Here is a 23,940-nt window from a genome sequence, read left to right on the forward strand (position 1 = left end):
CCGTCCTCCCCAGCTCAGCCGGGACTAGCAGCTGAGCCCAGTGCAGGGTAGGAGCCACCAGCTGGGTCTTCCCCAGTCCCATCTCCTGCCCCACAGTGACTTAGCTCTCTGCTGACTGCCCTGGGCCCCCAAAACATACTGCTGGGAAGGGTTGCATGACCGCTCTTGTGGCTTCCCTTTGCTTCCCTGTCAGAAAGTCATTTTTCTGTGGAGAAGCAAATAAATCTGCAGGGTACATAAATTCTGCGCATGCACAGTGGCGCAGAATTTCCTCAGGAGTAACACACAAAGCAAACAGAGTATACTGCATACATGCACAAAAAGCATATGTAGATATAGTACTAAGAGAACTTTTTGTTCCTTTTAAAAAACTTTTTATTAAGGCAAATTTACAATAAAATGTTAACATACTACATCATATATTACTTATTCAGGATCAGGTTATTAATTATTATTATTATTATTAGGTTAATATTCAAAGAATCTGGCTTGCTGGCTGGGGAGCCCTCCCCTCCCAGGAGTATGCTAAAAAGGGTGACCAAATTTATAAATATGTATCCTCTTTTTGGTGTTTCTCTTGTGTACATGTGACAATCAGGGTCCAGACTCCCCAGGGGGAGAACAGAAGGTTTAAACCTAAAAATAAAAGCAATTAAAGCAACCGATTGAATACTATGTTGTTTTCCTGTAAGAGGATATAAAAATCTTTTATGAAATTTTATAATGCACTGAACTTAATAATCATTATGAGATATGTACACAAGATATGTGTGTGTGTATATATAAAAATTTTTATGGTAGCTGTGGTGCAATTTCAGCATCACCTCACAACAGGGTGGTAAAGGAATCAGGCAGGAAGAGGCTACCTCTCCAACCAGACAAGTCTGGCTTTGAGCACCTAGCCATTGTCCAGCCCAGAAAAAAACCAATATGGAACCATCCAAGCAAACAGGAACAGTTGAAACTGAAAAGAAAAATTCATCTTTGGAACCCAAGAAAGGAGGGAGTCCTCCCCCACTTTGAATATCTATAGTGACTGAAAAAAATGCAAACCCTTTTAAAATGGAAAGGGTTTGAACTGAAGGCCAATCAGAACTTGGGGGACAGCCTTGAGACAGGAGGCTGTCTGTGAATGCTGGATACCTCTGACAGCTAGGGGGGCATGCTGGAGAATTGCTTTAAAGCAATAGATAACTCTTAGAAAATAATCCCTTAGAAAGGGGATTTTAGCTAATATGAAAGTGTAAAGGCGGAGGTGGCGTCTTTATGTTTATTTTCTGTATAATGTGAATATGTTTGTTTTCCCTTACTATTTCATTTTTGAACCTGTGGGTTATTTTTTATAAATAAGTTTTTAAATAAATTTATATATAAACTTTTTGTTTATTTTTATCCCAAGCAGATCTCTGGTGTGCAAACTGCATGGAGTATATATGCCAAAGTGAGCTGGTAACTGGCAGGCTGGTTTCCTGCCTCCATGGGTAACAAACCGGAGGGGAATGTTCCAAGTGTCTGGTAATTAAGAATGTGAGGACGACGTATTTCAGGAGACCTATGACTGGAGGGGAGGGGGGGCTTTTGGTGTCACCCTAGAAAGAGTAACTTGGTTGGTGAGACCTTATGTTTGTGGGCAGGCTACTGGTGTCAGAGAATTGAACCACAGCTGCATAGCAAAAAGGTGCCTAAAGTCCCCTAAACCTACAGGGCTGGTGGTGTCAGAACCCCTTACTGGTCTGGGTGGACTCCAAAACATCATAGTATGTACTTGGCTTGAAAGCTTTTCTATTGCAAGAACAATTTATATCTCAATTCCATAGGAGAAGTCACATTTTTCCAATAATGTGAAATACAAAGTCTTGCTGCTAACAATAAAAAATTAATTTGTCATTCTGTTTAAAATGTAGATCCTTTACTGGACCATTAAGTAAGCAGGTCAGGGGATCTCTAGGAAGGTACTATTTGGCCATAAAGATGAATTGCTAAAAATTTCTTCCCAAAACTGTCTAATTCCACAATCACCACATCTGCAAGTATGTTCACCTTTCCTCAAAACCACTCCAACAGAGCGCCTTCCTAGTAGCAAAAATATGACTGTTTTTAACTTGAGTTAAATGCCATCTAAACAGTAATTTGTAACAATTTGCTTTATGACAGACACAAATTGAAGATATATATCCCCTTTCCCACACAGAGACCCACTCATTCAGATCAAATTCTTTGTCCGGGTCCCTCTCACATCCTTTCATCGGGGTTGTTTACTTATCAATATCTTTTTCAGTCAAAATTGTATACATCTTAGAAATTAAACCTTTTGTTCCAGCTTGCTCTTGGATCAACTCCTCAAATGTGATTAAAGGTCTAGATCAGTGGTTCTCAAACTTTTGTACTGGTGACCCCTTTCACATAGCAAGTCTCTGGGTGTGATCCCCCCTTATAAATTAAAAACACGTTTTTATATATTTAAACACCATATAAATGCTGTAGGCAAAGCGGGGTTAGGGGTGGAGGCCGACAGCTCGCGACCCCCCCATGTAATAACCTTGTGACCCCCTGAGGGGTCCCAACCCCCAGTTTGAGAACCCCTGGTCTAGAGAGTGTCATCTTGTATCCAGATTTCAGAGTGCAAAATATTAAATGATGAAGTGAATTTCATACTGGACATCTGAACCCAACTAATACTAACTTCTTTATCAAAATAACTGCTTAAAATATATAAATGTATTTATAGGAGTAGAAAACTTATATTACCTTACAAATAAAGAGCTAAAATGTTAAAAGGAAATATTGTTTTCAAATATTGATTTGAAAGATAGCATTTGGATATTTCTTTTAGTGTTTATTACATAATCACTGATTTTAAAGGCTTTTAAAAATTATTTTGAATAGTGTACCCACCTCAGCAGTAGTGAGAAAAATTTCTTCACTTATGTATCTCAATCCACATGAAACAACACCAAGGGCAACTCCAGGAAACACATATGCATTGTTACCCTGTCCAGGATAGAAAGTGCGCCCACTTGGAAGTGTCACAGGGTCAAAGGGGCTTCCACTTGCAAAAATGCCACGCCCCTAAAACAAAATATATTTTGAAAGTGTTACTAGTTTGTTTGAGAGGAAACTTGTTCTCATGAAGGTTTTACATAACTATTTAAATATTTAACGTATTACAATATTTCACTTATAATCTTAACTAATCTTCTTGGCACTCTTCATTGGATATTAGATTTATTTGACCTGACAGATGTCCTGGATGACAGAATGCTGATCATTGTATCTACAGAGTATCCTGTGTGGCTGATTTATGCTATGGAGTAGATACTGGCTTATTAGGAAGCAACAGATTATATACATTTATTCAGAAGCCATGAATGTGATTTAGAGAAAAGATAAGGGAAAGTGTAAGCCAGTGTTAATGATCAATTCCTTTATCATCATGGGAAATACAGATGTGTAAATATCAGGAAATATGGGAGGAAACGTCTATATTTGTAAAATTCAATTAGTGTCATGCTGCCAAATGTAAGCTTTAGATTTGAGGTGACTTTAGGTGTCTCACTTTTCTGTTAAACTGAAGTTCACCCTGTGCAGAGGGCCAGCACAAACCATATGAACCAATTAAATCCTCAAAATAGGGCTTAAGGAGGATTTAAGTAGTGTATAGTCCTTGTGCTGACCCTTTGGCAAAGGAATGAAATTCAGTCTTAGCAAAGGCTGAGAGCACTGGTGACACACCCAATCTCCAGTGCCTTTTGTGGATGTCTGAGGAGTTGTCTTGGAGGCAATTGTGAGCCCTATCTTATTAGTGCTTTCCCCATGTAGCTGATAATCTATAGCAGGGTTAGGCAACCTATAGCATGCGTGCAAAAGGCGGCACGCAAGCTGATTTTCAGTGACACTCACACTGCCTGGGTCCTGGCCACTGGTCTGGGGGGCTCTGCATTTTAATTTAATTTTAAATTAAGCTTCTTAAGCATTTTAAAAACCTTATTTACTTTACATACAACAATAGTTTAGTTATATATTATAGCCTTATAGAAAGAGACCTTCTAAAAATGTTAAAATGTATTACTGGCACGCGAAACCTTAAATTAGAGTGAATAAATGAAAACTCGGCACATCACTTCTGAAAGGTTGCCGACCCCGATCTATAGTAAGAAACAAAAATCTAAATTCAGAATAATGAGATAAGTGAAATTCCAGAGGCTCTACTTGAACTACCTATAGTTCTGAGCCTTGCCTTGCTGAGATGAGAGTACTTTAGGCTTTAAATAGTAAGGTCAAGTAGGGGTAGGATGCTTATGCTCAGCCCTACAGGAGGTCCTTTGTCCAGCCCCCTTTAAAATTGCTAAAATGATTAATTTTACTGTTCAATAGTTTTGAGAGACTCCTTGTAGCACAAAATGTTAGTTTATTTTAGAAAACTGAAAATGTGTATTTTAAATCACACCAATGTTCCTATTCAGTTCTTCGAAAGGATATTTTGTTTAGCCTGGTGTCATGCAGTATTATCACGGACTGTTTATTATGTGTTTTGGTGAGAGATATTCCAGTATATCTTTAGCTCTGGTTACCAGATATAGCTGCCCATTATAATCAACCGTTCATATTGCATGCATTCCTGTTTGACTCTTGCATTGCACTGTCATATGTACTTTTCAGTAGAGGAATGGGACATGCTACATTTTTGTTTGTATGACAGTACAAGCTTCCTTATACAAGAGGAGAAATCCAATATAGAACCCATGATCCAATGCAAAAGGCAGATGCATCAGTTACTCACACTGCTGCTGTTGTTATTAACACTCACTCCAGAACCATAGGACTTTAAAAAAAATGAACAAAAAACAAACTGTAGTTCTTTGTTCTTAATTTTATTCGCACATAACCAGTTCTCTGTACTTTTCACCTGTGTCTTTAGTTACCGGAAATCTGAGTAACAGAGGTCAATGATCTTGGGGCCCCATTCTCAATACAGAATGATTTCTAGTATTTTGCTTCCTGCAAGAAGGCATGTCTATCTTACTGAATATTTATAAATACAAAACATATCTTTAAGGAAAAACAGGTCACTGTGCATTTAAATGACACACAGAAGGTGGAACTAAATCAAACATAACATATGTTACTAACAGTCTCATAATTGACAACTACTGATATGTTAAGTATAGTAATGAAGGACGGAGAGTATTAGACAAGCATCTAAAGGCTGGCTATAATGCATTGCCAACCTACTAAATGCTGCTCTATCCTAACTTGGTGGGGAGATTCTTGCAGATGGAATATAAAGTGGACATTCTCTGTCGCTCATTCTTCCTAACTGCAGTACACAGGAACAGTTAGCTAAAAGCACTAAAACACTTCAATAAGGCTCCTCTCATTTCTTTGCCGTTTAATTTAGAATAAAAAATGGCTGTTTCATAGCCCCATGAAATGTATTAATATTAAAAATTGGTGAAATATTTTTCTGCCTAGTATTTCTGAAATGCAAATTAAAATCAAGCTATTCAGAGATCATTTTGTTTGTTTGGTGTTTTGTTTTGCTTCAATGGAATTATCAGATTTGTGATGTTACACATTTAAATGGTTTCCACATAGAGAATTAACTAGTTGGTATTTCTAATCTAGAGCTTCTACATTCACCTAAAACAAATACAATTTTAAAACATAACAAAGCAATTGTTGATAGCTGTTTGTTTTTCTTTCTCTAATACTACATTTAGTGACTATATACATTAACCTTCCATTACCTCAGTCATCTGGTAGCACTGCTCTGCAGAGCACTCCGCTTTGCTGGTTGGGTTACTTAGGGCAAAAATGATAGGCTGCTTGTTAAAGGAAGCCATATCCTTGAGAATCTGTTTTGTAAATGCACCACCAATAGCTGCAACTCCTAAATAAAAGAAGAGAAACACATGACAGAAAATGTAGGGAATGCAGTTTGTTCAAGTTATTCATGCATGTCATTTTGAAAAGGAGTAACAATACAATAACATTTTCTTTTACTACAACTTCTCTATTAACATTTAGTTGATTTTTTCCCTACTTTCGTGAAAAAAAACAAAGGAGTAACTTTTACATGTGCATAACCTCAGGTCTGCAATTGCTAACAACAGGAAAGTTACTTACCTGTTACTTACCAGTTCAGTAGCTGGAGTTACTCTCAAAATTGAAACCCCGGGGCTTTTAGTCATGAAATAATGCTAGACACCCCCCACCCCACACACACACACCTCTCCCGTACAGGGCAGAAAATAAACTAAATAAAGCTAAAACCTAATTATTAAATATAAATAACTAAAAGTATTTTTAAAAACCTAATTAAATATGCAACTAGAAAAAAAGATGGATGTTGCCAGCTGGGTCCGTCTCACACCCAGGAATGATTCAAAGGAACTGAGAGTAGGTTGGTTGTTCTTTCTCCTTTATACATTCAAGGGGGAGGGCTCAAGGGCATCAACGGAGCAAGTAGGACCAACAGACGCTGCTGGCTAACACGTTACGATTTCTAGGTCATGGGACGCCTGCACACCAGAAGCAGAACTAATTTAGAGAAGCACTCGAAGAATACTAGTTAGCTAATGTTTGTCTAATGCTTTGATGAGGTAAACCAATGAAGTGCCATGTATATTTTTGATAGGGTGCTTCTCCCCCTCTCCCCTCATTGCAACCTTGAGCAGAAATCAAGCACAATCACACACACTTTCTACACAATTTAGTGTAAGGGCTGTGTGGCATTAACCAGCCCAATTGGACAGCTGGGGTTGGGAAAGTCCATGCCCTGGCCCTCCACAGTAGCAAGACTACTTCAGACAACCTTTGGGGAAAATGCAAGGGCTACATTTCCTTTGCATGTCAGGGAGCTCCAAGAGCTTAACAACATAGGAACAGGCCATACTGGGTCAGACCAATGGTCCACCTAACCTAGTATTCTGTCTTCTGACGGTGGCTGGTGCCAGACACTTCAGAGGGAATGAACAGAACAAATGATCCATCCCCTGTTGTCCACTCCCGCTCTGGCAATCAGAGGTTTAGGGACACAGAGCATGGGGTTGCATCCCTGACCATCTTGGCTAATAGTCATTAATGGACTCTCCTCCATGAACTTACCTAATTCTTTTTTGAACCCAGTTACACTTTTGGCTTTCACAACAGCCCCTGGTAACGAGTTTCACAGGTAGACTGTGTGTTGTGTGCAGAAGTACTTCCTTATGTTTGTACTTACCTATCAATTTTGTTGGGTGACCCCTGATTCTTGTGTTATGTGGTAAATAACACTCCCCTATTCTCTTTCTCTACAGCATTCATGATTTTATAGACCTCTATCATATCCCCCCTTAGTCATCTCTTTTCTAAGATGAAAAGTCCCCATCTTCTTAATCTCTCCTCATATGGAAGCTGTTCCATACCCTTAATCATTTTTTGCCCTTCTCTGAACCTTTTCCAATTCTAATATATCTTTTTTTGAGATAGGGTGACCAGAACTGCATGCAGTATTCAAGGCATAGGCATACCATGAATTTATATAGTGACATTATGCTATTTTCTGTCTTTTTATCTATCCCTTTCCTAATGATTCCTAACATTCTGTTAGCTTTTTTCACTGCTGCTACACATGGAGCAGAAATTATCAGATAGTTATCCACAATGACTCCAAGATCTCTTTCTTGAGTCTTAACAGCTAATTTAGACATCATCATTTTGTGTGTACAGTTGCATTTATCTACATTTAATTTTTGTAACTCTTCGCAATCTGCTTTGGACTTAACTATCTAGAGTAATTTTGTAACTTTGCCCCTTTGTTTTACCCCTTTTTCCAGATTATTTATGCATATGTTGAACAGCACAGGTCAGAGTACAGATCCTTGGAGGAACCCCGCTATTTACCTCTCTCCACTGTGAAAAGTGATTGTTTTTTTCCTACCCTTTGGCCTGGTCTGGTCTACACTGCGGGGTAGGGGTCAATCTAAGTTATGCAACTTCAGCTACGTGAATAACGTAGCTGAAGCCGATGTACTTAGATCGACTTACCGTGGTGTCTTCACTGCGGTGAGTCGACTGCTGCCGCTCCCCTGTTGACTCCGCCTGCGCCTCTCGCGGCAGTAGAGTACAGGAGTCGACGGGAGAGCATTCAGGGGTCGATTTATTGCGTCTAGAATCGACCCCCGCTGGATCGATTGCTGCCCTTTGTTTCCTGTCTTTTAACCAGTTACTTATCCATGAGAGGACCTTCCCTCTTAATCTGATGATTGCTTCTTTTGCTTAAGAGCCTTTAGTGAGGGACTTACTTTGTCAAAGGCTTCCTGAAAGTCCAAGTACACTATATCCATTGGATCACCCTTGTCCATGTTTGTTGACACCCTCAAAGAATTCTAACAGATTGGTAAGGCATGATTTCCCTTTACAAAAGCCAGGGTGACTCTTCCACAACATATTCTGTTCATCTATGTGTCTGATAATTCTGTTCTTTACTGTAGTTTCAACCAATTTGCCTGGTACTGAAGTTAGGCATACCAGCGTGTAATAGCCACGATTGCCTCTGGAGTCTTTTTTTAAAAATCAGTGTTACATTAGCTATCCTCCTGTCATCTAGTACAGAGGCGGATTTCAGCAATAGATTACATACCATAGTGAGTAGTCCTGCAATTTCATATTTGAGCTCCTTCAGTACTTTTGGGTGAATACCATCTGGTCCTTGTGACTTATTACTGTTTAATTTATCAATTTATTCCAAAACCTTCTCTATTGACACCTCAGTCTGGGACAGTTCCTCAGATTTATCACCTAAAAAGAATGGCTCACTTGTGAGAATGTCCCTCACAGCTTCTGCAGTGAACTTATTCAGATAATTCATTTAGCTTCTCTGTGATGGCCTTGTATTCCTTGAGTGCTCCTTTAGCAATTTGAGTGGCCTGTGGCCCCACTGACTGGTAGGTTTCCTGCTTCAAATGTACTTAATTTTTTTTTTTTGCTGTTAGTTTTCGTGTCTTTTGCTGGTTGCTCTTCAAATTCTTTTTTGGTCTGCCTAATTGTACTTGCACTTGATTTGCCAGAATTTATGCTTCTTTCTATTTTCCTCAGTAGTATTTGACTTACAAACTTTTAAAAGATGATTTCTTGTCTCTAACTGCCTCTTTTCCTCTATTGTTTAGCCATGGTGGCATTTTTTTGGCCCTCTTGCTGTTTTTTATTATTTGGGGTATACATTTAATTTGAGCTTCTATTATGGTGTTTTTAAATAGTTTCCATGCAGATTGCAGGTATTTCACGCATTTACTCCTTTGACTATTCCTTTTAATTTCCATTTAACAAGCTTCTTCATTTTTATGTACTTCCCCTTTTTGAAATTAAATGCTACCGTGGTGGGTTTCTTTGGTATTTTCCCCCTTAGAAGGATGTTAAATGTAATTACATTATGGCTGCTATTATTGAACGGTTCAGCTATATTCAACTCTTGGACTAGATTCTGTGCTTAGGACTAAATCAAGAATTAGGACTAAATCAAGAATTTCCTCTCCTGTTGTGGGTTAGAGGACTAGCTTCTCCAAGAAGCAGTTATTAATGGTGTCTAGAAAGTTTCTCTCTGCATCGGTCCAGAGGTGATATGTAACCAGTCAACATGGGAATAGTTGGAATCTCTCATTATGATTGGTTTTCTGTTTTTATAGCTGCTCTAATCTCCCACAGGTGGATGGTACTATATTTCTACTGCTATACTTATTATACATGCATGGATTTTCTATTCACAGAGATTCTGTAATACAATTTGATTCATTTAAGACTTTTACAGTATTTGAGTCTATGCTGTCTTTCAAATATAGTGCCACTACCCTAGCAGCATGACCTACTCTGTCATTTGTATATATTTTGTACCCTGGTATTGCCATGTCCCATTTATTATCATCATTCCACCAAGTTTCTTGATAGCTATTATATCAATATCATTTAATACCAGGCAATCAAGTTCACCCATCTTAGTATATAGACTTTTAGCATTTGTATACAAGCACTTATAAAATTTGTCAATATTTAGTTGTCTGCCTTCATGTGATGTAACTGAATGGGACTCTTTTGTCTGTTTCTCTTCAGTTCCTACCTGTACTTTATCAACTTCTATCCTCTCCCCTTTATTAGGATATAGAGTATCCCCTTTAATAATTTTTTCTGTAAAGGATGTCTCTGTTTGAACCATGTGTTCCTCCACACCTGTCAGCTTTCCCCCAGCCATTAGTTTAAAAACTCCTCTACGACCTTTTAAATTTTACATACCAGCAATCTGGTTCCATTATTGTTTAGGTAGAGTCCATCCTTCCTGTGCAGGCTCCTCCTTTCCAAAAAGGTTCCCCAGTTTCTAATAAACCTAAATCCCTCCTCCTAACACCATCATCTCATCCACACATTGAGACCTTGGCAGTACTGCCTGTCTAACTGGCCCTGAGGCACTTTGGCTCCTGCAGCTCCATCTGCAGCAGTGAGACTCATGTATCATCATCCTCAATGCAAGGCAGAATCCAGCTACAAGCCACAATCCAGCTTTGTGAATTTCTCTCTTCACTTTTACATAGACTAGAACAGAGCTGGCATATATTGTTTGATATGCATATTATCTCAATGAAGAGAGAATAGGATGCACTCTATGTCCTACTGCCATGTGCAATAAACTGGGACGTTTCTGAATAGGAGCTTACTTACCTGTAACTGGAGATTCTTCGAGATGTGTGGTCTCTATCTGTACTCCACGGGAGGGATTACACAGGCGCACCATGCGCCTGGAGTTGGAGAATTTGAAAGTAGTGTCTGTTGGTGCATGCATATGCCCTGGCTCACCTCATGCTTCCGTCTGAGGTGATAGAAGGCAGGGCGGACAGATCGCATTTCCAGTTCCTTCTCCACCATGAATCAGATAGATCCATAGCAGAGGGGAAGGAGTGTGGGAAGTGGAAGTGAAGGCCAAGACCATAACTGGGTTCAAAAAGGAATCAAAAAGGTCCATCAATGGCTATTAGCCAGGATGGGCAGGGATGGTGTCCCTAGCCTCTGTTTGCCAGAAGCTGGGAATGAGCGACACGGGATGGATCACTTGATGATTACCTGTTCTGTTCATTCCCTCTGGGGCACCTGGCACTGGCCACTGTTGGAAGACAGGATGCTGGGCTAGATGGACCTTTGGTCTGACCCAGTACGGCCGTTCTTATGTTCTTATATGCAAAGCGAATAATTCTCTGGTCAGAATCCTCCATTGTGTAAAGATGTCGTGTACTACTGCATCATGAAGTTCCATTTGTGGTTGACCTCAAACTGTCAGCTGAGCAAGTTTGCGAGCACATTCTGTGTCCCTGGATGATAGGCTGTGGACAAGAGGATCTGGTGATTGATGCACCAATTCCAGACATTGACCGCTTCTGCACATAAAGCGGTCAACTTCATTCCTCCCTGTTCGTTGATGTAGAAAGCAGCAGTAGTGTTGTCTAACATGATGGGAACAGATGAATGGGAGAAAGGACTGGTATGCCTTTCTTACAGCTCATAGTTCCAGGATATTGATGTGCATCCTGGATTCTCGGGGAGACCATGTTCCCTCTGTCATGTGATTGTCCATGTGTACTCCCTAGTCTACGAGAGATGTGTCGGTAATGATCATCTTGTCCGGTGAGGAGGGCAGGAAGGGAACTCCTACGCATACATGGGTTGGGTCTGTGCACCATTGAAGGGAGGACAGCACCCTGGTGGGGACTGTCCATAGTGTGATGTTTTGGTAAGTAAACTGACTGGGCCCAAGTTTGGAGGCAGCAAAGGCAGTCACGTATGTACATGAAGCTACGTGGCCAAGGAGGGACAAACAAGTACTGGTTGGAACATAAGGATTGTTGATGATGAATCTGTCCATCAGCAGGTAGGCCCATGCTGTGACCGAATTGATTGTGACCCCTATAAAGTCCAGGTATTGTGTGGAGTCTAGGATCAATTTCTCGACATTGATGTTGACTCCAAGGGACAAAAGAAGGCTGAGTAACATGGAGGTTGACGCTTGGGCTTTGTGCCTGGACCGTGGAGCTAGAATCCAGTTGTTGAGATATAGAAACACGAGGGCCCCTAATGGCTGATATAGGCTGCTACGACAGAGAAAACTTTGGTGAAGACTATGGGAGTGATGGCTGTTCTGAAAGGGGAACCCTATACTGGAAATGGTGGGTGCCAATTATGAATCTTAGGAAGTATCTGTGGGCCGAATGGATATCAATGTAAAAATAAGCATCCTGCATATCAAGAGCTGTAAACCACATGCCTTTTTCTAGAGATGGGATAATAGCTGCCAACGTGACCATATGAAACTTGAGTTTGTGGATGAAGCGATTGAGATGACAGAAATTGAGAATTGGTCTCCACCCACCTTTCTTCTTGGTATCAGGAAGTAAGTCAAATAGAATCATGTTCCTTGGTATTCCGGGGAACACATTCTACCGTGCCCTGTTATAGTAAGGAATTCACCTCTTGGGTGAAAATGCGATCATGAGAGTGGTCCCTGAGATGGGATAGGGAGGGTTTTTTTGGAGGAGGTAGTGTGATGAATTAAATTGTATAGCCATGATGGATGATGTTCAGCACCCATTTGGCCATTGTTTTTGCACTCCAAGTTTTGGGGAAGAGTGCTAAATGACCCCCCAAAGAGGTAGGGGGGTTGTGAGGTGGTATGCAAGATGGTTGGTGTCTCTTGAGGTAGTCTCAAAAATATCTCTTGGTCGGTGGTTGTAGCTGTGAGGTGAAAGCCTGTGAAGGAGGTCCGGGGAGGCAGTATCTCTGGGTTTTCTTTCACTTCCTCGGTGGCTCATAAGGTCGCTGAGGGTAGAATTGGGGGGACCTGTAGCATTGGGTGGATGGTGGGCAGTTGAATTTATGCTTCAGGGCATGAGTGTAGATATCCAGTGAGCGAAAGGTGGCTCTGGAGTCCTTGAGGGTATATAATGCATCATCTGTCTTTTGATTAAAAAGATGGGATTCATTGAAGGAAAGAGCTTCAGTAGTGTTTTGCGCTTCCCTAGGGAAACTGGAGGAGTGGAGCCAAGATTCCCTATGCATAACTATAGCCATAGCCATGGTCCTTGAGGAGGTATCTGCTGCGTCCACTGCCAATTAGAGTTCTGTTCTGGCTACCAGCTTCCCTTCCTCAATGAGCACCTGAAAACGAGTCCAGTCCCATTGTGAGAGGTTATCAGTAAATTCCTCATATTTTCTGTAATTCAGGAAGTCGTGTTTGGCTAGTAATCCCTGATAGTATGAAATCCTGAATTGGAGACTAGATGAGGAAAAGACCTTATGCCCCAAAAGGTCCAAATGCTTCCCCTTCTTGTCAGGTGGTGTAGAATGAGGGTGCTGTTGTCTGGCTCTTTTAGTCATTGCTTGGACAACCAGAGAGATTGGGTGTGTGTCAAGAAGAGAATAGATGGTAAATGGGATATATATTGTAATGATATACTGATACTTACTGCATGTCGTGTTAGTATTTAATACATACAGATACTTTTAGCTGGATGCATATCATGGATCTTTTATTCTAATCTTCAATTTAACTGTTTTTTTAGCCTTATTTTCTCTAAACACTTTTTGTCTACTATGTGATTTTGGGTTTCAATCTTGGATGTTGATATAGTGTCTCTCTTTTGCATGTCAATTGCTTTATTGGACTGAAGAAAAATAAGGGTGAATTCACAAATCTTATTTTACAGATTGGGATTAGAACTGGGTAAAATTTTTCAAATAGAACTTTTTTTGGAGAAAAATGGAGATCTGACAACACTGAAACGTGTTGCGAATTCATGTCAGTTTCACCAAATTATTATGGTAAAAATAATACCCCTTTAAAAAAAAAGCAAAACATTTCAACATTTTCAAAATGAAAAATTTGATTTTTTTGGTTTGGAATGACTTCATTTCAAAACCTCCTTTGATTTTATTAAAAAACAATTGGAAACATTTAAAGTAGTCAATATTGAAATGAGACTTTTTGATTTAGTTGAAACGAAATGTTTCATTTGGTCCTTTTTTTTTTTTTTAATTTGCCAAAATTTTTGAAAACTTTCTGTTTTGGTTCAACCCCAAACATTTTTTTTCAAATTTTCATAATTGCCAGCAAACAAAAAAAAATCAGTTATTTGCACAGCTTTAATTGGAATAGCATTTTGAAATGGTTATGCAGCATTTGACTATATCAGTGAAAAAAAGGAAATGTTTCAGAAAACCAAGTCAAGTCCCACTTATTTGATTAATCACTAAGTGAAACAGTGAAAATGCTTTCAAAAATTCAGTCCTCTTTGTTGAAGGCTTACAAGATATAGGTTGGGACCGTAATCCAATTGGTATTCTAAATTCAAAATATTTTTTTAATGTTGTGGTAGTTGGCACAGAGTAAGATATGTTCACACTTTCTAACACCGATTAACAGTTTTAGTGAATAGATAGATTTTTAAAAGGTTACTTATACTGCAAATATTCAAGAACATTTGCCTTTTCATTCCTGAAACAGGTAGTAGAAAACTGTTTTAACTCTGCTGTATAGAGAATTGAAACATCCTTTCAGCTGGTTACTTCAATGAGATCAAGATCCTGCAGTTTTTTTAAAGTCAATGACAGTCTTGCCTAAACAAAGACTGCAGGATCAGAACCCAAATATGACACCAGAAATCTATATAATCAGATGGAGAATGCAGGTGACTGTACTGTCATACATGTATGTATGCTCCACTTTCCTCATTCTAACTTCTGAGGTTATTTATACTATAGTATAGTACAGTACAGTACATAAATTCAGAAGTAATATTGGGAAGAAGATGTGCTTCCTCAACAGAAGTTCAAGAAAACATGGATAATTCCACCACTAATATGTAGGCTTTAGAATGAAAGCACTGTTATATGTTTGCCACATTCTTCTCCTTATTTAATGTTTATTTGCAGTAGCATCCACAATGTGCTAGGTACATTCCAAATACTTAAGAATTACCTGTTCAGAAGAGCTCATAATCTTCCCTTTATACGTTATTCATAGTGTATACAAACAATAAAACAAAGTCTCACTCCTTAAAAATATATCATTTGAATAAATAATTACCTATAAGTACAGTTGGTTTTATAGCTCTAACAATATCTTCCAGATTTTTCATTTCATCATGTTTATGGGCAAACCTTTCTTTCTCAGTTGTTAATGAGGAACGCTCCTAAGTGAACAAAAGCAAAAAATGCATTTATTAAAAATGTGCTGGGACCATGATATTCCCTATGCAAACTGATACACACCTCAAAAAGAGATATTCTGGTAATTAATTATCGCTGTTATGTTTAGTGTATGGCACTTGTATTAGCAAATAACAAAATGTTAGAAAATTTCTTAAAAATTATACATTGCATCATGCTCTTATAAGGACAATAAATCCATTTGTCCAAATGTAAATACCTGGAATGTGAACATTTTAAAAACCGACAATTTCATTGCACCATAACATTAACTACTCACAAATTGTCAAAAATCATGCACTACATTTGCTTTATAATTTTGCTAAAAGCTGAACAATTGTACACACTTTAAAAGAAACAAATAATTCATGTAATATTGCAACCTTGTACAATTTTAAGTAGCTGAATTTTGATACTTTGAAAATTGGTTTAATAATAAAAAATCTGACCTAATGATAACAGAGTTTAGTTATCTTTAGTGACATGCTATTGGCTCAGAATGTATTTGTTTATAAAACCCATGGTATAGGACTAAATAATGCTACTGTGGACTATGCATTTTCCATAAGTATTATTCAAACAAAAACACTCTCTCTTAGAAGCTTCAAGTCTTTTCTTGTGTAAAAGATCAGGAGTCATCTAAAATATGGAATATGCAAAATTTTAGTTTTTTTAATAACTTGGGATAAACATCTCTAACCAGGCACCAATGAAAACATTTTCCAGTAACAAAAATGACTTATGTTAGTTGTAAGTCAATTAAGTTTTCATCTGAGGCCTTGTGTACATTAGGGATTTCAGCTATCTCTGTCCAGCCACCAGTCGAACTGCACTAAGTGAAAGCCCTAATGTAGACAGGCAAAAGCGCTACAGGCTGTGATTTGACTGGTACAGCTTACCAGGCCTATAGCTATAGTTTGAAATCAATGGGAGCTGCTGGGGTCTCAGGACTTCTCAGACCACTTTTTGAGGTGTCTAAATATGGAGAAAGAACAGGAGTACTTGTGGCACCTTAGAGACTAACAAATTTATTAGAGCATAAGCTTTCATGGGCTACAGCCCACTTCTTCGGATGCTTATGCTCTAATAAATTTGTTAGTCTCTAAGGAGCCACAAGTACTCCTGTTCTTTTTGCGGATACAGACTAACACGGCTGCTACTCTGAAACCTGTAAATATGGAGAAAGCACTATCCTTAAGCACTTATTTCTAAAAATTTCACCTGAGCAGTTTAAAATGGAAATGCTTGAGAGAACCTTGACTACATGCTCAATTGGATACTATATTACTGATGTCTTTTCCAACCATGCATTGCCGGTCTCAATAGAGGAAAATTTCCTTCATCTTTCCAAGTTAGCAACAATTATTGAGATAAAATCATCCTTGGTGTAACTCCATTGAAGCTTAAGGAGTTTCACCAAGGACAAATTTGGCTCATGTATTTTAAAACTGGATCTAACAGTGGATTCGTTCTACTTTTCAAAAACTATATTTTGGGTTTTTTATTTTTAAGAAAAAATTGCTTTAACGCTTTACACAAAAAGGCTGTGGTTTGATGCAAATTACATCACTGCACTTACTCTGCTCCTCCTCCTCTTTGGACAGTAACCACAAGACTTGGCATACATAATAGAAGGCCATTTTTCATCTGCAGCAGGAGGAAATGGTTCCAGGGGAGACCACAAGAAGTTGTGCAGGTCAATCATGTGGTTAGGACTGACTGAGCTGCTTTGGTTTACAGGATACCAGTTTCTCTTCTCTCACCCTGGATTATAGGGAATTTTCACAGATTTATCCACTTCTACAGATTTCTTAAATGACTGAAATACAGTGTTTTAAGGGGAGAGGGTTATGTCCTCATGTGCTTATATGGGATTTAAGTATGTTCTTAGAACTACTATCACAGAAATACTGAGATACATGCACCTGATTTCCTTTTTGGGTAAAATATAAAATCCAGTGCCTCTCACAGGTGCAGTAAAATTAGCCACTTTTGGCATGTCCATGATTAAGCTAGTGCACAGTCAATGGGACTTTGAAGATTGCTGTTTTTAAATTCTCCAGCAGATGTCACTGCAGTCTACAAATGTGTTTTTGAGGACTAATTGGTAATTAGCATGTGCTAATCTCTGGAATCTGATTGGCTGAGCTTGAGTGTCACATGTCGGTACACGTGACATTAATTAACATACGCAAATCCCTGAAAGATGATTGGCTGAATTATGATAATAAATTAATAGCTAATGAGCTGGAATTGCATATAAAGGCCACAGCCAGCAGGCTAAAACTTTGTAGGGATAGGGACCAGCAAGAGAGTGGAACACTGCCGGACACCTATCGGACGACACCTGCGCAAGAGAAGCCACCTGAGAAGCTACATTGAAATCCAGCAAAGGAAGAGCTGCTTGAAAACCAGTGGCTGTTACAGCAACAGCAGCAGCCTACCTAGGGTTCCAGGGTTGCCTTGGCAATGACCGTTTCTGGCACCTGGCCAGCAGCAACAACCAACGGGCTTCTGTCTCTCTTACCTGAGGAGATATTTTACCTCAGGAGGAGGCAGCAGCGGACAACCCAGCTGCCAGTAGCCCATAACCCATCATCAGACAACGCTCCCAAACGTCGCTCACTAAAATTGACAGAGCAGAAGGACTTTTCCGGTGACGAGTCAGAGGGATTTTATAAAAGCCTCTGTAAGTCTTAAATTTTTCTATTTAACATCCTGGGGCGTATGGGTTTCAAATGTAAATAAAGCTGGATGCCTATGGTTTGAGTGAGATTCCCCCTACGCATTCAGTAACCGTAAGGCCAGCGCTTACTGGATGTTAGAGTTAATCGATGTATTGTTACATGTTTATGTTATATGCTTGATTGTTATATTGTTATAGAGTATAAAGTAAGTGATTATATTGTTAGATTATTATATGTTATAGAGTTAAGTGGAATTGTTATTTCTGTGTTGTGTTTTTATTTATCGCACCGCGTCCTTTACATTGTATCTGTAACCTTTACTGTTTATTTTATTTTTATGTTTCTTTCTCCTTTTTTATTGTAATCCTTCACTTCTAAATAAATTCTATTTTTGTTCTTGAAGAATTTACTGCTTGCTGCCTATTCTTGATTGGAGGGCTGTATCCGTATCCTTCAGGGGGGAAGTTAGCTGGCCATGGTTAGCGGCTTTTCTCTGGAAAATCGGTAGGGCAGGCCACAACCTTTAATACCAGAATAGGCAAATTAAAAAGATAGTTAGGTTCAAATCTTCTGGTAACACCCTGTCACTCTTCTCTTCTGCAAACTAAGGCCTGGTCTACACTAGGCTTTTATGTCGAATTTAGCGCCGTTACATCGAATTAACCCTGCACCCGTCCACACCACGAAGCTATTTAGTTCGACATAGAGCTCTCTTAAATTCGACTTCTGTACTCCTCCAAAACGAGAGGAGTAGCGCTAAATTCGAAATGGCCATATCGAATTAGGCTAGGTGTGGATGGAAATCGACGGTAATAGCTCCGGGAGCTATCCCACAGTGCACCACTCTGTTGACGCTCTGGTCAGCAGTCCGAGCTCGGATGCTCTGATCAGCCACACAGGAAAAGCCCCGGGAAAATTTGAATTCCTTTTCCTGTCTGAGCAGTTTGAATCTCATTCCCTGTTTGGACAGCGTGGCGAGCTCAGCAGCACTGGCAACGATGCAGAGCTCTCCAGCAGAGATGGCCGTGCAATCTAATAGAAGGAGGGCCCCAGCATGGACTGATCGGGAAGTCTTGGATCTCATCGCTGTGTGGGGCGATGAGTCCGTGCTTTCAGAGCTGCGCTCCAAAAGACGTAATGCAAAGATCTACGAGAAGATCTCTAAAGCCATGGCAGAGAGAGGATACAGCCGGGATGCAACGCAGTGCCGCGTGAAAATCAAGGAGCTGAGACAAGGCTACCAAAAAACCAAAGAGGCAAACGGACGCTCCGGATCCCATCCCCACACATCCCGTTTCTACGAGGCACTGCATTCCATCCTAGGTGCGGCCGCCACCACTACCCCACCACTGACCGTGGACTCTGAGGATGGGATATTGTCCGCGGCAGGTTCCTCGTCGGACATGTTAGCGGACGGGGAAGATGAAGAAGGAGATGAGGAGGACGAGGCAGTCGACAGCGCTGGCACCGCTGATTTCCCCGACAGCCAGGAGCTCTTCATCACCCTTACCGAGATCCCCTACCAACCGTCCCCATCCCTTACCCCGGAGACAGAATCAGGGGAAGGATCAAGCAGTGAGTGCTTTAAATATCTAAACATTTATTTTTACAAGAACTGGAATATTTATAATATTAACAATGGCTGTTTATTAAAGTGCTTAAACATGTAAACAATTATCTGCAAAAAAACTGGAATATTTACAATAGTAACAAAGGGTTTTTCATGATTTGTCTGCCTTAGGCTCTTCACAATTTAGTCCCAAGTATTTAAAATTTTTTTTACAATGTCCGGTAAGTCATGATTATGCTGCCCAAGACGCTCCACTCTTTAGTCCCAGTGCACCTACGCGAAAATCCGGTCAATATGGCTGGGGATGGAGGCGAAATCCTCATAGGAGAACTCCTCGTAGGTCTCATGAAGGTAAATTTCCAGCCTGTTCATCAGGTTCCTGGGTAGGGCGATCTTAGTGGGCCCTCCGTGGTAGGACACGTTACCGCGCCACGACACCATCAGATACTCTGGTATCATCGCCCTGCAGAGCATAGCGGCAAACGGCCCTGGTTTCTGAAGGCTTTCTCGAAACATCCTTTCCCTCTGGGACTCCGAGATCCTCAGCAGGGTGATGTCGCTCATTACGCCCTGCTTTGAATTAGGGAGGGGAATGTTAGTATTGGGACTGCTTTACAGCCACGCGGTGGAGGGAGAGGGGCAGCATACAGGGATCTTTCCCTGGAACAGCCGCGAGGGGGTGGGACAGGGGCATAGTTCATGCTGTCCTGATTGCTGGCAGCAGAGACTGGCATTGCTTTCAATGTGAAAGGAGGCCAGTGCTACTAGTACAGTTTTAAGCAGCCAGAAGTCTACGGCTTACCATGATTGCACGCTACAGAAGTTCAGGTGTCCTGCCACGCTTCTCAGATAACTGCAAGACCACTGCAGGACCCCAGGCACTGAAGGCGATGGCCGAAAATTCGACCTTGTCCTGAGTGCGCATGTGAGAGGTGCAGTGCATGGTCTTGTTCACAGAGAAAGACTAGGTTCTTTGTACACAACTTCATTTATCTGTCTCAGGAATTCACTCCATTTTTCCCATTCACACAGACACATCTGCGACTGTCTCCCAACTCAGCCTGTCAGCACAGTCCCAGAGGCTAGCGCAGATTAGGAGGAGGAAGAAGAAGACGCGGGAGGACATGTTCTCAGAACTAATGAGCTGTTCCCGAGCCCAGGCAGCCCAGCAGACACAGTGGAGGGAGAACTTGTCCCAAATGCACCGAGCAGTCATGGAACGGGAGGAGAGGTGGCGTCAGGAGGACCAGCAGGCTACTGAAAAGCTGCTTGGACTTCTGAGGGAGCAAACGGACACGCTCCGGCGCCTTGTGGATGTTCTGCAAGACCGGAGGCAGGAGGACAGAGCCCCGCTGCAGTCTATCTCTAACCGCCCTCCCCCGCCACCAAGTCCCACACCCCCCTCACCCAAAGTACAAAGAAGGAGGGGCGGCAAGGGCCGTTAAAACTTTCAGTCAACCCCTGCAGACTGCTCTAGCACTAGAAGGCTCTCATTCCCCAAAATTTTAAAAGTCCTTTCCTACACACCTCACAGAAGCCCCCGTGCAAGTTTCAACCCCCACGTTTCATGTCTGGTTCATAATAAAATATTCGTTTCTGTTAATTACTGTTTCCATGATTTTATTTTGGAGGAGAGTCTGTCTGAACGAGGGGAAGGGGCATGGTAATTGGACAGGACAGTCACCTTTACCAGGGTACAGAGGCGGGGTCAGGTCCAGGATCAGGACACATACCCAGTGCAGTGACTAGTGACCCTGTTCAATCTGGGAGGTGGTTTTCATGTTCTGTGGGGGGGGGGGGGGGTGTTGCTCTGTGACTTTGTGGCGGGGGAGGGCAGTTACAGATCTAATGCATCACAGAGCCCCGCAGCAGGGGAGCTGTAACCCTCCTCCCCCTGCCAGACAGTCACATAGCCGACACATACACGCTGTCCCGCCCAGGAGGGCTGGCAGGCTCTGTTGAAACAACCAGTCCACCACTGCGGAACCCGTCATTCCTGGAGTTTAGAAGCATCATTTGCATCACAACAGTAAACCCGCACCCCGCCACAGTCTGCGTCCCAGGTTTAAAACATTCCCGCGAAAACAGTAATAAAGACAACGGTGTTCATTAACAAAACAGAACAGATTTTATTTTTTGGGAAGGGGGTGAAGGGGGTATGTAACTGGAGAGGATAGTCAACGGTAACTGGGTAAAGAAACGGTGGCAAGTTCAGGTTCTGAGTCCACAAACTTAAAATTCACTGGTGACCCTGCTCAGTCTGGAAACTGTCTTTCAAAGCCTCCCGGATGCACAGTGCGTCCCGCTGGGCTCTTCTAATCTCCCGGCTGTCTGGCTGGGAGTAATCAGCAGCCAGGCGATTTGCCTCAACCTCCCACCCCGCCATAAAGGTCTCCCCCTTGCTCTCACACAGATTGTGGAGCACACAGCAAGCTGCAATAACAATGGGGATATTGGTTTCGCTGAGATCACAGCGAGTCAGTAAGCTTCTCCATCTCCCCTTGAGACGGCCAAAAGCACACTCCACCACCATTCTGCACTTGCTGAGCCGGTAGTTGAACAGTTCTTTTTCTGTGTCCAGGGCGCCAGTATAGGGCTTCATGAGCCAGGGCATTAGCGGGTATGCTGGGTCCCCGAGGATCACTGTAGGCATCTCCACATCCCCAAGAGTTATTTTGTGGTCCGGGAAGTAAATACCTTCCTGCAGCCTTCTAAACAGACCAGAGTTCCTGAACACGCGAGCGTCATGAACCTTGCCCGGCCATCCGACGTTGATGTTAGTAAAACGTCCCTTATGGTCCACCAGTGCTTGCAGCACCATTGAAAAGTAGCCCTTTCGGTTGATGTACTGGCTGGCCTGGTGGTCCGGTCCCAGGATAGGGATGTGAGTCCCATCTATAGCCCCACCGCAGTTTGGGAATCCCATCGCGGCGAAGCCATCTATGATGGCCTGCGCGTTTCCCAGGGTCACTACCTTTGACAGCAGTACCTTCACGATTGCCTTGGCTACTTGCATGACAACAACCCCCACGGTAGACTTGCCCACGCCAAACTGGTTCGCGACTGACCGGTAGCTGTCCGGCGTTGCGAGCTTCCAGAGGGCTATGGCCACTCGCTTCTGGACAGTCAGGGCTGCTCGCATCCGGGTGTCCTTGCGCTTCAGGGCAGGGGACAGCAACTCACAAAGTTCGAGGAAAGTCCCCTTCCGCATGCGAAAGTTTCGCAGCCACTGGGATTCATCCCAGACCTGAAGCACTATGCGGTCCCACCAGTCCGTGCTTGTTTCACGGGCCCAGAATCGCCGTTCCACAGTATCCACAAGACCCATTGCCACCGTGATGTCCTCGGCACTGGGTGTCGTGGTTTCAGACAGGCGTGTGCTACTCTCGGAGTTCAGGTCCTGACCCCGGTGCCGTAGCCTCCTCGCCTGATTTCTCTCTATCTGCCTCAGTGAAAGGTCGATGATGAGCTGCGATGCGTTGACAACGGCCACAACTGCAGCGATGGTCACAGCGGGATCCATGCTCGCAGTGCTGTGGCGTCCGCGCTGTCACTGACCAGAAAAGTGCGCGAACTGATTTCCCGCCGGCGCTTTCAGGGAGGGAGGGCGGGAGTGACGGTTGGATGACGACAGTTACCCAAAAGCACCCTCGACACATTTTTTTACCCAGAAGGCAATGGCGGCTCGACCCAGAATTCCAATGGGCAGCGGGGACTGCGGGAACTGTGGGATAGCTGCCCACAGTGCACCGCTTCCAATGTCGACGCTTGCCCCGTTAGTGTGGACTGACAAAGTCGAATTACTGTCCTTAGTGTGGACACACACGTTCGACTTTGTAATATCGATTCCACATATTCGATTTAACTAAAATCGAACTACTCTCGTAGTGTAGACATACCCTAAGTAAGCCCAGTTCCCTGAGCCTCTCCTCATAAGTCATTTGCCCCAGGCCCCTAATAATTTTTGTTCCCCTCCGCTTGACTCTCTCCAATTTGTCCACATCCTTTCTGTAGTGGGGGGGCCAAAACTGGATGCAATACTCCAGATGTGGCCTCACCAGTGCCGAATAGAGGGGAATAGAGGGACCTCCCCTGCTCGCCATGAGTTTTCAAAGATAATGGGCAATGGCTCTGCAATCACATCAGCCAATTCCCACAACACCCTCGGATGCATTGCATCCGGTCCCATGGACTTGTGCATGCCCAGATTTTCTAAATAGTCCTTAACCTGTTTTTTCACCACTGAGGGCTGCTCACCTCCTCCCCATACTGTGCTGCCCAGTGCAGCAGTCTGGGAGCTGACCTTGTCTGTGAAGACCAAGGCAAAAAAAGGCATTGAGTACTTCAGCTTTTTCCACATAATCTGTCACTAGGTTGCCTCCCCCATTCAGTAAGGGTCCCACACTTTCCCTGACCACCTTCTTGTTGCTGACATACTTGTAGAAACCCTTCTTGTTACCC

At 42.1% G+C, this 23,940-nt stretch overlaps 1 protein-coding gene across 2 annotated transcripts in view; it reads right to left on the minus strand.

Moving 5' to 3' along the window:
• ME1 (malic enzyme 1) overlaps positions 1-23,940 on the minus strand; it is a 358,560-nt gene that overhangs the window by 19,081 nt on the left and 315,539 nt on the right. For both annotated transcript variants that reach the window (XM_065400345.1, XM_065400346.1), the window contains exons 10-12: positions 15,101-15,206; positions 5,748-5,890; positions 2,896-3,069 (exon numbers count right to left, since the gene is read on the minus strand). In XM_065400345.1, the coding sequence (XP_065256417.1) occupies positions 2,896-3,069; positions 5,748-5,890; positions 15,101-15,206 (423 nt within the window). The remainder of the gene's footprint in view (positions 1-2,895; positions 3,070-5,747; positions 5,891-15,100; positions 15,207-23,940) is intronic.

Source organism: Emys orbicularis, chromosome 3 (genome assembly GCF_028017835.1).
Source record: "Emys orbicularis isolate rEmyOrb1 chromosome 3, rEmyOrb1.hap1, whole genome shotgun sequence".
Lineage (NCBI taxonomy): Eukaryota > Metazoa > Chordata > Testudines > Emydidae > Emys > Emys orbicularis.